At 27.0% G+C, this 16293-nt stretch overlaps 1 protein-coding gene across 1 annotated transcript; it reads right to left on the bottom strand.

Moving 5' to 3' along the window:
• Positions 1-10768: 10768 nt before the first annotated feature.
• On the bottom strand, positions 10769-12421 carry LOC107486215 (transcription factor DICHOTOMA-like). Its single transcript, XM_016106771.3, has 3 exons — positions 11722-12421; positions 11011-11640; positions 10769-10880 (listed from the first exon to the last, which is right to left on the bottom strand). Exons 1-3 carry the CDS (start codon positions 12419-12421, stop codon positions 10828-10830), a joined length of 1383 nt encoding a protein of 460 aa, XP_015962257.1. The 3' UTR covers positions 10769-10827.
• Positions 12422-16293: the final 3872 nt, after the last annotated feature.

Raw genomic sequence — 16293 nt, forward strand, 5'->3', positions numbered from 1 at the left:
TTGTATATTTATTAAAATAAAATATTTAAAATACCTTAATGCCTTTATTAAATTCTAATAATAATAACAATAATAATAAATCTCTAAATATAGAACCAACCTTAAAAATCTCACAGCATCACATCAGACCTGAGATGATAGCATTTGACCACAAAAGTGTCTTTTCCTATAGCCTCTATCAATTCAAAGACCATAGTTGCTCTCCAAATCATAAGTACACTGACGAATCATTGGCATTTAACTTCTCATTAATGTTCTTCCCAAATTTCCTTTAATTTAATTTCGTCATAAAGTAGGCTGTAACATTGAGCCTCCTTGTTTGATGGAGAATAATTCATCTCCAAACTCACGAGTGTCAAAGACATTTTCTTCGCAGAAGGTATATGCTTCAAATCATTCAAGGAAGAACCAACTTGATTGGTCACATGGTTAACTCATTTGTTTGTTTATTAAAATCTTGTCTTATATATAAAAAAAAAAAAACTACAAAGTCTTACAACGATTCCAAGCTTTACGAGTATGAATCAGATTTACAAGAAGAACAACTTTGTTCTTGATATATGCATTTCAAATTTTCTTAAAAGAAAGTCAGAAATTGTATATTTTAATTATTATGTTCTATATATAGCTAAGTGACCGGGTTCATTCCACGTGTATAAAAAGAAAAAAAAAAGAAGTAAAAACCTATAAATGAGATTTATTATTTAATTTGCATGTAAATTTGTCATGTCTAATGTAAAATTTAATTTGATGCTATAAAAAATTTTATATATATGTGCATTTAATCACTGTAATATTACATCAGTAAAAAAATAAATATGATTGTATGACTGTATAAAATATTTTATGATGTTAATATATCAAAATTAAATTAATCTAACATATATTTTAATAATTAAAAAACTAGAAATAAAAAAAACGCCCTATTATTCTCATTTTTTAGGCCAGTAATATAATTGGTAACCCTAAAATTATGGGAATAGAGATGAACAACAGTCCTAGACTCCTAGATATACAATAGGTAATTCAATACTAGCATTTTTATTTTAATCAATCTGAGACCCTAAGCTGTCTAACCACTATTGGAACTTATTATTCATTAATACAAACTATTAATGTGAATGCATATAAAGAGGTACCTAGTCCTTATTAGACTTTAGCTTATATATTGACATTGATTTGTATCTGCAAAAGGAGCAGAAAAATAGCTGAAGATAGAGATGTATCATGAAACTAGATTATTAAAGCTATGAATTTTCATACATTATTGATTGTTATTAATGGTGGCATAGTCCTAGTGCTAATGCATGTAATGTAACCGTACCAATTTCAAATTGTATATATATATAGTCAGAGTGATGATTTAATTTAACATATAATAATATTATTTCTGCACAACAATACTACTAATAATTAAGATAGGGCTTGGTATATATAGTAGCTGTGTTCATCATCATCACTTTTGCATAATAAGGCTCAGACCTCAGAGAGATAGATATATAGAAAATTAAAAAGAGACGTACCACTGCATGCTATTTATGATTCATCTTGATCTCATACATTCTCAGTTACTCATAAATTCCATAATCTATATATATTTATATTTCTATTTTTAATAAAAGAAAAAAATGAATTATTATATGCAAGTATCTCTTTTCCTATTTCCTCCTACTCCCTATAGCTAGCCCTGCTTTTTTTGTCTCTTATCACTTCATCTTCTACTCTTCTTATTGTCTCAAGGTTAAAACCACTATATGCTTTTTAATTTCCACTGTTCTTCAGATCAGTTGAGTTCTCTTAATAAGGTTAACTACTGTTGAATTGTTCTTGCTGCTGCTGCATTTCTCTTTCTTCTTCTATTCTTTCTCTCATTAATTTGTCCATGTTCATGAATGTTATCACACATGATCTTCACTGTTTTCTCTTCTTGGACAGGTACTAATCAATAATAAGAATAATGTGATCCTAGTTTCTTTCTCAATTTGGTAATAATGTTTTGGTTTGTAGTACTACCATCTTTAATAATTTTATCATCATGCAGTGTTATTGTTTTGTGTATGTGTTATTTGGGTATTTCTAAATCTATGCTTCTCTATTTATTTAATTTATTTCTTGTTTCATGTGAATTTCACATATAGAGCTATTTCAGTGTTTAGTTTATGATAGATGTTACTACTAATCAATTTCTATTTCAATTAACATTCCAATCTCATCTTCTTTATTCTCTTTTGTTTTTTGGTATCATGTGACTTATATATTCTTAATCCACCAATACATATATTGTTTAGTGGAAATTCAGGTACAGTTAATTGTTAACTTTATGTGAAGTTAATAGATGAGAATCATTAAATAATTTGATAAATTTAATTAAATTATCATCTGACTATTTTTACCTATCAATTTCACATGAAATTAACTCTATTTGGATTTTCATCATACTATTTTAGTGTTTGGTACAGTGCATTCCAAAGGAATCAAAGTTACATGATTAGATAATTATTACTATTTATGTTTTTCTTTTGTACATGTATGAAACTCTTAAACTTCATTATGTGAATGAAGGAGAGTATCAACTTGTTCCATGACTTATTTCATCTCAATGCAACTTGTTCAAGACAAAGATTCTTGTTGGAAATAATTTTAAAAGATGGAAAAATACAACGATTAATTAAGAAAGAATAATTAAAAAATGAGCATTAATGTCAGTCTTAATTTTGTCTTATATGTAGCTTAACAATGTCTTTTGCAAAACTTTTCAGATGGAAGAGATTTTTGACTTGTGATGATGAAAGTAAGAGACAGTGATTATGGAAGCGAGGCCATGTAAAAAGATCACTGCCATCAGGGTGAGAAAATAACTATTACTTTCATTTTGGTTTTTTATTTGGAAAAAGAAATAATATGCAATCTTAATATTATTTTTTTTAGTAGGAAGAGAGCTAATAATTCAAATATTAAAATGTTTTTTGGTGAACCAATAAAAAAAATGCATGATGCTATTAATTAATCTTACGTCACTGAAATCATCTGTGAAAGGCTTACGCATTACAGATTACACACACACCAAATAAAGTCGAACACAGTATGCCCCCGCCCAAGCCCAGTTAATATAAAGTCGAACCAGTTAAATAAATACTTTAATTTTTATAATAAATTCTAATTAAATAGTAAAAAAGTATATACGTAAAAAAAATTATTTCAATATTTATTTATTTTTCATGATTTTAAAATAATAACATATTAAATAAATTATATATTAGTATGAATATTTTACATATTTTATTCATTAATTTATTTTAAATGCATATATTAAAATATCAAAATAAATAATTTATATTATTTATGTTACATTTTTAATAATAATAAAAAATTAAAATTAAAATTTTAGTTATTATGAATAATATCACATATAAAATTATTATTTTTTAGTAGAATTCTCTATTTTAATTTAGCACTTATTAATAATTTCTTATTAAAATTAATAATAAAAATTAATATCATCAATTATATAATACAATATTTAATTATACAAATAATATTTAATTTTTGGTTCTCTCTTCAAAAGATTTTTAGATCCTCTCTAATAAATAATGTACAAGATACACGTGTATAATCTGTGTCTTATGCATTAATATTTTAAAAAATAATTAGAGATAAAAAGGTTAAATTTTGTGTCTTATGCATTGTGTTTTCGTGTCTCAATTTTAAAGAAGAATATTAAATATATGTATTTTGTGTGTATTTGTGTAATACCGTGTTCATTCAAATTTATGTCTCAGCATATAAACTATAGATGTGTACCACCTGTCTAATAATTAGTGTCCATGTCTCAGCCAACAAACACAGCCTAAAAAATTACTCATTTTTGAAATTTGTCTTTAAAAAATTTTATTAATCAATTTAATTTTTCAAAAATTATAAATTAATCATTTTTTTCTTTAATCACTCATTTAATAATTTTCATCACCAACGATTAATAATATGAAACATTAACTCACATATACCTTGTATATCCAAATCCAATTAAATGCTAAACAAATATATTTATGAAAATCTATCAATTTAGTATCGATAAATTATATTAATATTAGGATTTATATAATTAAAATATTTGACTAAATTGATAGATTTTTATAAATATATTTATTTATCTTTTAAATGAATATATTAGGTGTCATGTATGTTATCGGTTAACGTTTTATATCATTACTCATTGATCGAAATTATTAATTACGTGACGAAAGGACAAAAATAATTAATTTATAATTTTTTAAAAGATTAATTTAAGTAATATATTTTTTTAAGAACAAATTTAAAAATTAACTCATTTTTTAGAACTAATTTAATTACGAATCTATAAAATTATATATAATATTGATTTAGGTATTTTGTTTGTATCTGTGTACGTACAACGTATAATTAATGACAATTAATGCATATATATGGCCAAATGAAAAGAATATAAAGATGTGGAAAAGCATAGAGATCATCATCTCAATACACAAGGATTGAGCCATTGAGGCGCGTCCCACAAAATAAATTAAGCCTCTAATCCAAACATCTTGCTATGGTTAAATTCAATAGATCACATACTAATTAAAGCTAACAATAAGACACAAATTTTGGAAGCAAGCCGAACACTCTTTTTAATCAACAATTATTAACTTATAATTGAATATTTAAAAGAAACATTAAAACTAAAGGGGAGAGGTTCAAATTCAAAATTCTGTTACTATTACTCCATTCTTATCTTCCCAGTCATTCGGTTCGGGACATGTTTGGGCCGGGCTTAAGGACGGTTTGGGCCGGACTTTATGTATGTCTGAAACAAAAGTAAAATTAAATTAAATTAAATTAAAGTATAAAATTTTAAATTTAATGTTTAGAAATTAAAATTGAGAAATTATAATTTAGAGTTGAGGACAGTTCACACTTCACAATATGCAGCGGCAGACAGCAGGCAGATAATGGTAGTTGATAGCTGATGGTGAGTGAATAAAATTATATTGTCAAAAAAAAAAAAAGGAGAAAAAAATAAAAAAAGAATAATTAAAAAAATTGTGAGTAATTGAGTTTGTCTGTTTATTGGTTGATATTAATTATTTTTTTGTTTGCTCCTTAGCTAGGTTGTATTGATTTAGGTGTTTTTGTTTGTATCCATATATATATATAGAACGTATAATTAATGATAATGTATATATGGCCAAATTAAATTAAAACTTGAATGTAAACATGTGGAAAAAGCATAGAGATCATCATCTCAATAAAGGGGATTGTGGAGCATCCCACAAAATAAATTAAAACGTCTAATCGAAACAATCTTGCTATGGTTAAATTCAATGTCTCGCATACTAATTAAAGTGAATGATTAGATATCATGTTCAAAGTATAGTGGCTTTCAGAGTTGTGTTGAAGGTTGACCATCAATAATTTAGAGTTTAGAGAATAGTGATCACATTTCGTTAGCTTAGGTAAATTTAAAAATTGAGAATTCATTCTTTTGTTTTTTTTTTACAAAAAATAGAGAGATTCGAACCCGTAACTTTTTAGGTGAGTACAGAGAGATTATGTCATTTAAATTATAACTCGTTGGTTAGAATTTATTTTGTTAATTAAAATAATCATTATTAATTCATCGTAAATTTAAATTTGATTTAAAAATTTGTCGTTAGTCAATAAATAAATTCGTATAAACAAAATTAAATTTCAATCACTTGTTTAAATAGATGAGTATATTTATGTCTTTAAATGAGTAATATAATATTGGCATAATGAAAATCATAAATACTACTTAATTTGCACACTTAGTTAATGATACCATGATTAAACAAAATTGAAATTAAATAATAGTTTGATATTATTTGGGTTTGCTTTTATTTACTTTTTGTTGAGCGTTTTGAATATTATATATAGTAGCATTTTGTGAATGATGATGAGATGGGTTAGGTGGGATGCAATCTTAGTGGTTTATTTATTTGATTGTGCAGGATATATATGTAGAGTATATATAGGACTTTGACCTTAGACATAATAATCAGGTACTTTCCATCCTTACCCTATACATAAATACTACCTAGTTTCTTCTATAGCTGCTTCTTCTTCTTCTTTTACTTTTTATTTTTTATTTTTTTTTTTGATTTATTTTACCCTGGTTTGTCTATGGTGTCTTATTTTAGCCTCTTATGATAATTCATTTGTCAAGTAACACCTTCCTATCTCAAATTTTTTGAAAATTCCTCAAGTTGCTATGTGTCCACATAATATGAGGAACAACATCAGTATCTGTATTTTACCTACTTATAGTTTGGAATTAATAATTCCTAAGGAAAAATTAAATATGCTCTCATACAATATATACATTATATATATAGAGAGGTAGCTGGAAAAAGAGGCAAGGGAATTAATGATTAACAATGGAAGGCCGAAATATGTATGTTTAAAGTTTTGCTTAATACAAGTAAGGATCTATCATCTATCATATGAAAAATAGGCACGTATGGATTACATGATTCTTTGTGAATGCCTTTCATATATGATGATGTTAAATAGGTGAAGACCAAAAATACAAGTTCTAACTTTAACATTTTTGCTCCTCGATTATTTGCCAAAATCTACATAGAGAAAATACGGGAAAAAAAAATTATTAGGTAGCATTTGGAAGCAGAAATTAGAATTGAAGATGGAGAGACAGAAATTTAATATTTTGTTTGACAGTTAGGTAGCGTTTGTTTTAAGATATTGAGACAGAGATTGAGAAATTGAGATTTCGTATTATGTTTATTGGTTCTGTTTCTGTTTTCAAAATTTCAGTATTTCAATACCTCTAAAATTTAGGGACACATGGGACTAAAATTTTTAGAGATGAAGACCGAAACTTTAATAACATTTTATACCTAAAATACACTTATTTCAATTAATTAATTCTAATTTTACCCTTTGTACAAATTAAATTAGAGTTTCATTCTTGTTTCAATTTCTGTCTTCTGAGACTTATTTCAATCTCTATCTCTTAGTCTCTGTCTATCAATTTCAATCTTTCCATCTGTGTCTTTCCACCAAACGTTATCTTAGAGACTAAAACTAAAACAAAAAAGATTAAAATTTTTAAAATAAAGACTAAAACTTTAATAATATTTATTTTAAAATTATTCTCATTCAATTTTTTAAATTCTATATCTAACTCTATAGTAAATACAATAATAAAGAGACTTAATTTAATCCCTGTAAGTCTCTCTCCCAAAAGATTTATTGGTGTTGACTTCCATCAATAATGAGGTTACAAGCTTTTCATAAAAAGTAGCTTGAGATAGATATACATGTCTTTCTCTTTTAAAAGACTGAATCTATGACGCTTTCCTTAGAGTTGTTGAACAGTTCTTCAGCCTAATAATCCTATTATGTCTATTAATGATGTCAATATACACATTTTGACCTTGCATCCAATAATAGACGTTTTCTAAAAAAAAAAACCTACCCAATATTTCAAAAATAAAGGGTACTTTTTTTTTGTGACTGAAAAAAAAAACTACCCAATATGATCCATTTTAAATAATAAATTCATATTTTTAAAAATCATATAAAAAAATTTAAACTTACATTACATAGTACATATATATACCACCCTATTTTCACTTGATTAAAATCCAAACATAAACATATTATAAAAAATTCAATTTATAAATGATGATTAATTAATGTATACACTATGCAAGAGTTCCACCATGTGCAACAAAATCTTGATATCAGATTCTATGTATTCTAGCTACCCTACTTAAATTGAAAGTTCTATGTATGTCCGTAGTATGTAGTAGGGTTCTCCAAAAGATTTTATTCGACATTTTTTTTATGCCATATTAATTCTACCTATATGTAGTGACTAGTAATCTCTTCCATAAAAATTTATTCTTGGTCATATACATAGAGGGAATAGACCAAAGTTTCAATATACACATCATCATTCTTTAAAATGCGCATATATTATTGTAATGTATTTAATTGGACTATATATTATATACACGAATATTTTCCCCTTAATTTTTCTGCAGTCAATAATCAATCAACTCTTCCATTTTTTTTTATTTAAAAAAATTTCAAATTGATAAAATTGTGAAAGAATCGAAAAAGAAAAGAAAAGATGAAAAAAATTTTATTAATTGTTGATTGATTGAATTTTATTGAAGTATGAAAGTAAAACTAAATATATATAGAGCATTGATATAAGAAAAGATAAAAACAAATAAAAATAAGATAAGAACAACTAAAGATAAGATAAAGACTAAAATTATAATTGAATTTATGTATTCTGTTGGGCTGAATTTGTGAGTCACGAGACTTCTTTGTTGTTGTTATAGAGTTAAGATGGAAGAGTAGTTTAATACAAGTCTTATCAGTAGGTTATCTTGTTTTATATCTCTTATAAAATCACTTATTCTAAAATTTTAGATCGATAGTTATAAGTAATTTATGTTTTTTTATTTACATAAATTTTATACAAATATTTCTTGTTTTATTTACTTTATAATAGTTTTTTTAAAAATTAATAAAAATTAAATTTTAAAGTTTTAAATCATAACATTTTATATGATCATAACATGTTATATAGGTAATAGTGTTATAATTAATATGTAACTAATATAAAAAAAGATAAGAAAACAAATTAATTAAATATGCTTTTTTTTTCTCATTTTCATAAAGGAGAAATATTAACTACAAATAATTAATCAAGTAGATTTTTTGTCCAAAAGAATGCGTTTATATATGCACTACTCCCTTGAAGCTTCTTTATATTTCTAAATGTTCATCAATTTCTAAGCAATCTTCCAATAATCCTCACACACATGCATATTTATTTGGGGCTTTTGGGATTTTTATTCCCATCATGAAGACATATTTTTCATGAAATCTACCATGCATGTAAAATTTATTGGTAGGTATGATGCAAAAATCTGATACATATAAAGTAAGCTTCTTCCATGTGCTGATGATTTCACATCTCTGCAAGAAATTATTTGGTGAATTCTATGCATAAAGCAGAATTCAGTTATATTTGTTTTTTTTTTTTTTCATTCAGTTAGATTAACATTAGTGGATCTATCTTAGGGATAGCTAGAAGACCTAAAGACACAAGAATTTCAGCAACTTATTGTTATATTAAAGCTATAACACATGAAAGTGTCTTTATTAATATGTTAGCCAAATTTTCATTCTGTACTGAAAAATAAATAATAGTTATGAGTCCAATTATTTTGTCCACCTAATTAGCCTGCAGACATAAATTCTCTTTTGCAAAAATGTTAAAGCAACCAAATGCCTGATGAAATCAGTACATCAAACCTGCTTATTAATTAAGTAATTATCAAAGCACTTTTTTTATATCTTGAAAGTATGTAGTACAATAATCCTGCCACCCATGATTAGAAAAGGAGTTCAGACTTTCACTGTGTATGTTGCTGTAATAATAATGGAGATTATCATATACATGATAGTTAATATCTTCCTTTAGTCTTGCAGAGAATAAAATAATGCATTGTTAACTTGTACATGCAGAGAATCTGATCTGCTAATATCCAAGCTAAGTATATTATATTATAATATTTTTCTTGGCTTCTTATTAAGAACATATATATATGTATAAAACTGAACTTCTGGAACTATTTATTATATACCATGCTGGTGCAAAAATTCAATTTTACCTTAGGCCTAGTCTTATATACACTCTCTTCAAATTGAAAACAAATTATAAACTTATATAACATGTTGCTGCTTTTCTCTCACAAGAGGCAAAGAAATCTTTAATTTCTAATGGAATGTAGCTACAACTATTTATGGACTCTGTAATAGAAATGAAATCTGATTTGATTATTAGAGATAAAAAATACCAACAAATTAAGTAGACCTATAAATCACATATATGTAAATTGTTCCAAGGAATTAATAATTGACATATTCTAATACTGATGCACATAAGAATTAAGAGAAACTAAATATGTTCATTATTTTCTTAACAAAGATGTAGTTTCAATATTTCTTTCAATTTATTCATCTGTGAATTTAGGAAATTACCTAACATAATATTCCACCATAGCATCAGATCCTATCTGTAACTCAATGATTTACATGCTTTTGAACTGAAAGTTGTTATTTAAAGTATATAGGACTCTCTTGATTTTTCTTGCATATTTGTTTAAAATTTTTCAAAATATATAAAGTTCTTCTTACAGAAATTAATATGCAGTGAAAATAAACAAATGCATGTTCCATCCAGCACATATATTTCTCAAACTGAACAAAAACAAGCTCAAAACCATTGAAATTTCTTCTACCATACACCTTCTCCAAAGAATTTAGCTGCTTCCAAATTTTCCACCAACAACATAGAATATGTATGATCAGTAAGTACTAAGTAATAATATATTTAATAACCACTAACAAGTAACAACACAGATAAATATATATGATTCCTGTGATAAATATATAATATATATAATGTTTGTACTAATGATGTGAACCAAACTTTAAAAATTTGGTCAGAAACAAAACAACACACATTCAGAAACCTTTTGTGCCAACTGTCATATATGCCCTTCTTGGCTTGGCTGACCTTGAACAACCAAAAGATCAGTACAAACATTTGTTCAAAAAGGAATATTGGACAGGGAAAAAAAAAGTTGGTGGTGAAGAAAATAAAAAAAATAAAAACACAGATCAGAATGAAAGATGCCTCCATATGAATGATTCCTTGCAAAGCATAATAGGAGAGTTCCATTGATTCATTCATTCAGATCAGAGAGAGATATAATGCTGAAAAATTAACTAACATACTTATAATCATAGGTGGGGATTGGTGCACTCTTCCCAAGACTTTCCAAAGATCTGAAGCCCTAACAAAAATTAAATTGAAAAATAAAATTAAAAAAGCAAAAGAAAACAAAACACTGTTAAGTATCAGTAAGTTCAACCAGAGAAAAGAAGTTATTAGCTATGATTTGTTCATGAAAAAGAGAGACATACTTGTAGACAGATTCATGCTTGATATTGTGCAAACATTGGAGCGGCCATTATTAGTGGCAGCAGAAGCATTAGCTTCCCAATTTGGTGATGATAAATTGGGAAAGCAGTGGTAGTCACTGTTGTTGTTGTTGAAGTTTGTTGCTTCTTTAGGGATAACATTATGATTTTGATGGTGATTATTATTGGAAGAAGAAGAAGAAGAAGACATCAAAGATTGCTTCAACTTTCTCCTTATCACAATGGATTCCTCAATAACATTGAAATCATCTCTGGGGACTTCACTACTTCCTCCTCCTCCTCCTCCTCCTGCTGCTGCTGCAAGATGATGAGGCTGAAACAGCTTTGGTGATGATCTCATTGAAGATTCCTCAAGAGGTTGAATCATTGGTGCCCTCAATTGTTGATGCTGCATTAGAATCTGAGGATCTTCTTCCATTACCATTGCAGGGCTTTTCTTCTTCAAGTCTTGCACCTTCTCACTGTTGCACATCTTGCTACTAGTCCTTTCCCTTGCTCTTGCCCTTGCTTTTTCCCTTGATTCCTTCATCTTTGCCCTTGATTCTTCCTCCTTCTGTTGATCCCTTCTCAGCCTCCTCTCCAATGAATCCACACCCCCTTGTTCATGAGTACCTATACAATTCACAAATTAAATGAATGGAAGTAGTAGTGTTTGAGCATATTATATATCCATCTTAGATGAGTAGTATATACCATCAATATTATCAGTGAGTTGTTGTTGGTTGATGACTGAATCAACTTCATCATCATCAGCCCCATCAGAAGAGGAAGAAGAGAAGCTGTTATTGGCAACCCCACCATTGTTATTACCACTGCTACTGTTCTTGCTTCTAGCTAACTCCTTAATTGCTCTCTTTGACTTTGTTAGGAGCCACTCAAGAGTGTTACTGGCCTTATCAAACCCTAACATGTCTTGAAGATCAAAGAACTTGCGTGCAATCTCAATAGAAAGCCTCACCCTTCTGTCCCTCAAGCCCTGAGAAGTGTGAATCTTGCTGTGCCTATCTTTCTTTGGTGCTGGCCTCTTTGTTATCAAACTTGACATGCCATAATGGTGATGATGATGGTGTGAAGAACCACCAGCAGCAGCAGCAGTGAAGTACTCTTGCTTGAACATTGCATCAGCCACTGCCAAATTCGTCATCAGTGCACTTTCTGGGATTGTTGGAGCATGATGATGGTAAGGAATAACAGTAGTAGTAGTAGTAGCATTATTAGAAATTGGATCATGAAGGAAAGTGTTGTTGTTGTTGCTGTTGTTGTTGTTTGAATTATTAGCACCATTATTATTGTTTTCAGGGTTAAAGAAAGGGAAAGGAGGGTATGGTGAAGAAGAAGAAGATGAAGGGTAACAAGGGTAAGAGCTATAACTACCGAAACTAGAAGGAAACATCTATGGAAATTGTGATCTTACTATACTGATCTTGATCTCAGTGGAATAATAACAAAAACCCTAGCTTTAAGGCATACACTAGAAGCTAGTTAGTTACTACTACTTCATGAAAAGTATATCTATCTATCTCTCTATGTATCTATGTATCTAAATATGAATGTATCTAAATGGGAAGAAGTTACTAATCATAATAGTAGTACAATATCAAATCAAAGGAGATAGATAGATAGATAGATAGATAGAAAGATAGATAATGAAGGAAGTGGGATATGGATAGCAGTATATAATAGCAGAGTTGTTGATGATGATGGTGTGAAGAAACCAGAAAGATCCAGGGGAGGATTGAATTGATTTTGGTGTGTAGTGAAGATGGAAGTTGTAGTGAAAAGTGAAAGAGTGAGAAATAATAAAGAGAGAGAAATGAATGAATTGGGTGAAGCATAAAACATATATTTACATAAACAGACATGTGGATTGTGGAAGAAACGTAAGCAGATGGTGGCAGGGGGGGTCAAATCATACATTCAACTTTTAAGCCCGTTAATGTATGTGTGTTTTGTATCTTTGTGTTATCAACCATTCTCTATCTCCTGTTTCTGCCTCACTAGTTGTATTCATATGAATAGGGTTAGGGTAACTTAATAGTTGAATTCAAGGAGAAAAACCATCCTGGATTACAGGTACCTTTTCCTATATATGCTTCTACTAACACTTTTTTTTGTTATGTAATTAATAATCCATCAATTCAGATGCAATTATCTTCGTATAAAATTAATAATTAAAAGTGATTAAATAATAATTTAGTTAAATTTATTAAATTATCAAACAATTTTTATTTATTAGTTTTATATAAAAACATGTACATTTGAATTTTTATCTTAAAAATTGTTAGATAATAATTTTTAACTATTAATTTTATATAAAAATAAATTACACGTAATTTTTTTTTTTTTTTAATTGTTAATTTTATTTGTATTTTTTAAAAACTGACTACTCATATAAAAATATCTTTAATTTATACAAAAATAATAATAGTTAAAATATCGATACATATTATGTTGAATAATTTTAATTAAGTATATTAAATTATTTAATAATTTTAAATTATTATTTTGTACGAAACATATTTTTATATAGGTAATCATTTTTCTATAATTATAGTAAAATATTAGTATATATAATATTATTGTATTTACTTTTTATTTGATTGAACCACGTTAGCCGTTAAGACTTATTAGTTTTATTAAAAATTTGATTAATTCATTTTTATTTGATTAACTACAAGGTGAGACATGTATATATCAATAGCGATATGCATACAAACTTAACCCTTTTTTTAAATTAACTAAAATTTAAGGAAGAGAGAAGACTAATTTTATTTTAAGATAGGATTTATATAGATCATTAGACTTGTATATAATAATATATGGATCAAAACTCCTATGTCCCTTTGCGGTTTTATTGATAATGTTTTTTATGTTTTGGATTTTATAAAAAAAAGTATAAGAGGTGAAAGCTAAAAATAAAAAAACTAATTATATTTATTATTTTCTTTTAAATAATATCCTAAAAATAAAAGAAAAAATAGAAACAAAAAATCAAACAAAGTCTTAGTAATTATAAAAGGTTTTCTCTTAATAAGTTTTTTGTTAAATAAATATAATCTGCTAATTAGGTTAATTCTATTTTTTGTAAGATTATAAAAGAATAAAAATATAAAACCTATTAATTTGCTTATTATCTCTGAGAAGTATTACATTATTCCCTATCTATCATAATAGATAAAATTTTGATTTAATTTTTAAAGTTTTTTAATATTACGATTTTAAATAAATTAATTAATTTTACAAATTTTTATTAGGTCACAAAATTTTATAATTTAAATCTCATTACAATACTATCTTACATATATAATTTAATGTAATAATTCAAGTGCAGTCAACTTTACGTGAAATTGATAAGTGAGAGCGTTTAAATAATTTGATTAATTTAACTAAATTTTTATTTAATGACTCTCCATTATCAATTTTACGTAAAGTTGACTGCATCTAAATTTTTACTATAATTTACTTTTAATTTTAAGTAAAATTTGGAATATCTCTACTTTCTTTTTTTCCAGAATGCATTAACATTCTTCTCATAAAAATAGTAATAGATGGCTAATCATTTGGAAAAGCTAAAAAATAAAATGAATAAATTCCAAATCAGTTGATCTGACCATTGGTAGAGCTAGTTATAAGATTGCATGAGAAAAAGTTGACCAAGTCATTTCCGCCATTGTAATCGATGTTATTATATAATAGATGCTTAATTTACGTTGCAGTAAAAGGTGTGGGGGGCGGGTTTCATTTTGCAAGAGAAATAATTAGCAACTCAGATAGCAGCATTATGAATTCACGTTTTTGACCCAAGGGTCATCATCAACTCAAAAAGCAACGGTTACATACTGTTGTAAAAACTCTAGTTTCTTCTCCTTTTTTATTTTTTACAAAAAAAAATTAACGTACCATTATATATTGTCATTAGTATGGTGATTAAATGTATAATTTAATTTGACATGCATGAATAAAAGGAAATTATAGAGAAGGCAGTGTTCGGCTACCGTGAAGAACTCTTAACCATCGAAAAGACAAGTTAATAGGTCTTTTATCTTATAAACTCTTTATTCTTTTTTTTTTATATGGGACTAATTTTATGCACTATTCACATTTGCAATATTAAGAAGCAGAAAAAGACAAATAAAAAAATTACAAAAATTATGGTTCTCTTGACATGGAGGTATAGTACTATACTAGTATCTACAATCTAGTGTCATTATTTTTATCTAGATTACTCTTTCAACATCTGACACCATTTACTCTTCTGCTTTCTTCAAGAGTGGGGGAGGGGGGGTATACTACTTCTTCTTCTCTGTTGTTCTTTCAGTTTCACAATCACGATGTTGTAAGTAGTCATAATAAACAAAGCATGTCTTCTTACTTATGTTTGGATTCGCACCACCATCATCATCAACCATATATTTATCCTCTTTACTTTCATTTCTTCTTTTTTTATTTATTTATTAGTGATTCTCCCAATTTCCTTAATTACTATCACTTTCAAGTATATCTTAGTACTCTACGTCGTACTCTATGACTTTAATTTTATGATCAATTATAGACCTATTAGCTTCTATTCATCAAAATTTTAAGGTGGAAACTCAGGTGCAGTCGATTTCATATTAAGTTGATAACTAATAGTCGTTAGATGATTTAACTGATTTGACTAAATTTTCATCTAACGACTTTTAACTATCAACTTCACGTAAAGTCGAATGCACCTGAGTTTTCACCAAATTTTAATGAGATCTTTAGTTATTAATTGTTTCTTTTAAAAAATACAATAATTCTAGAATATTTTACAATTTATCCCACATCAAATACAAGAAACAAATATTTCAAACATATTTTGTAACTTTTAAGAAAAATTAGCAAAGACCTAGTTAAAAATTTTTACATTTAATATTAAAATTCAATTACAAATGTTTAAATTATAAAACTTAAGTGAAGATTAATGAAACTATATATACAAGGATTGACGGATCCACAAAATCTTCATTAAATTCATAATAAAAAAGTTCAATTGCTACTTGCATATATCCCACTTAATAGAAAATAACTAAATAAGTATGCATTCCTAACAAAAAATGTATTAAGTTTATACTTCAAGAACATTATTTATAACGACAGTTTTTCATTATATTTAGCACATAAAACTAAAAAAAAATAAATAATAATAATAATGAATATTTGAAAAATGAATAAAGCTATAGATATTTCTCACCAACTGAACCTAAAAATCTCAGCATCGACAAGTGATCGAGGCTTTTGGAT

This window comes from Arachis duranensis, chromosome 4 (genome assembly GCF_000817695.3).
Source record: "Arachis duranensis cultivar V14167 chromosome 4, aradu.V14167.gnm2.J7QH, whole genome shotgun sequence".
Lineage (NCBI taxonomy): Eukaryota > Viridiplantae > Streptophyta > Magnoliopsida > Fabales > Fabaceae > Arachis > Arachis duranensis.

Coding starts and splice junctions, on each gene's coding strand:
- LOC107486215 (XM_016106771.3), bottom strand. CDS start 12,421: ATGTTTCCTTCTAGTTTCGGTAGTTATAGCTCTTACCCTTGTTACCCT. Junction 11,641..11,721: donor ACTCACTGATAATATTGATG/GTATATACTACT, acceptor TGAATTGTATAG/GTACTCATGAACAAGGGGGT. Junction 10,881..11,010: donor AAGCATGAATCTGTCTACAA/GTATGTCTCTCT, acceptor AATTTTTGTTAG/GGCTTCAGATCTTTGGAAAG.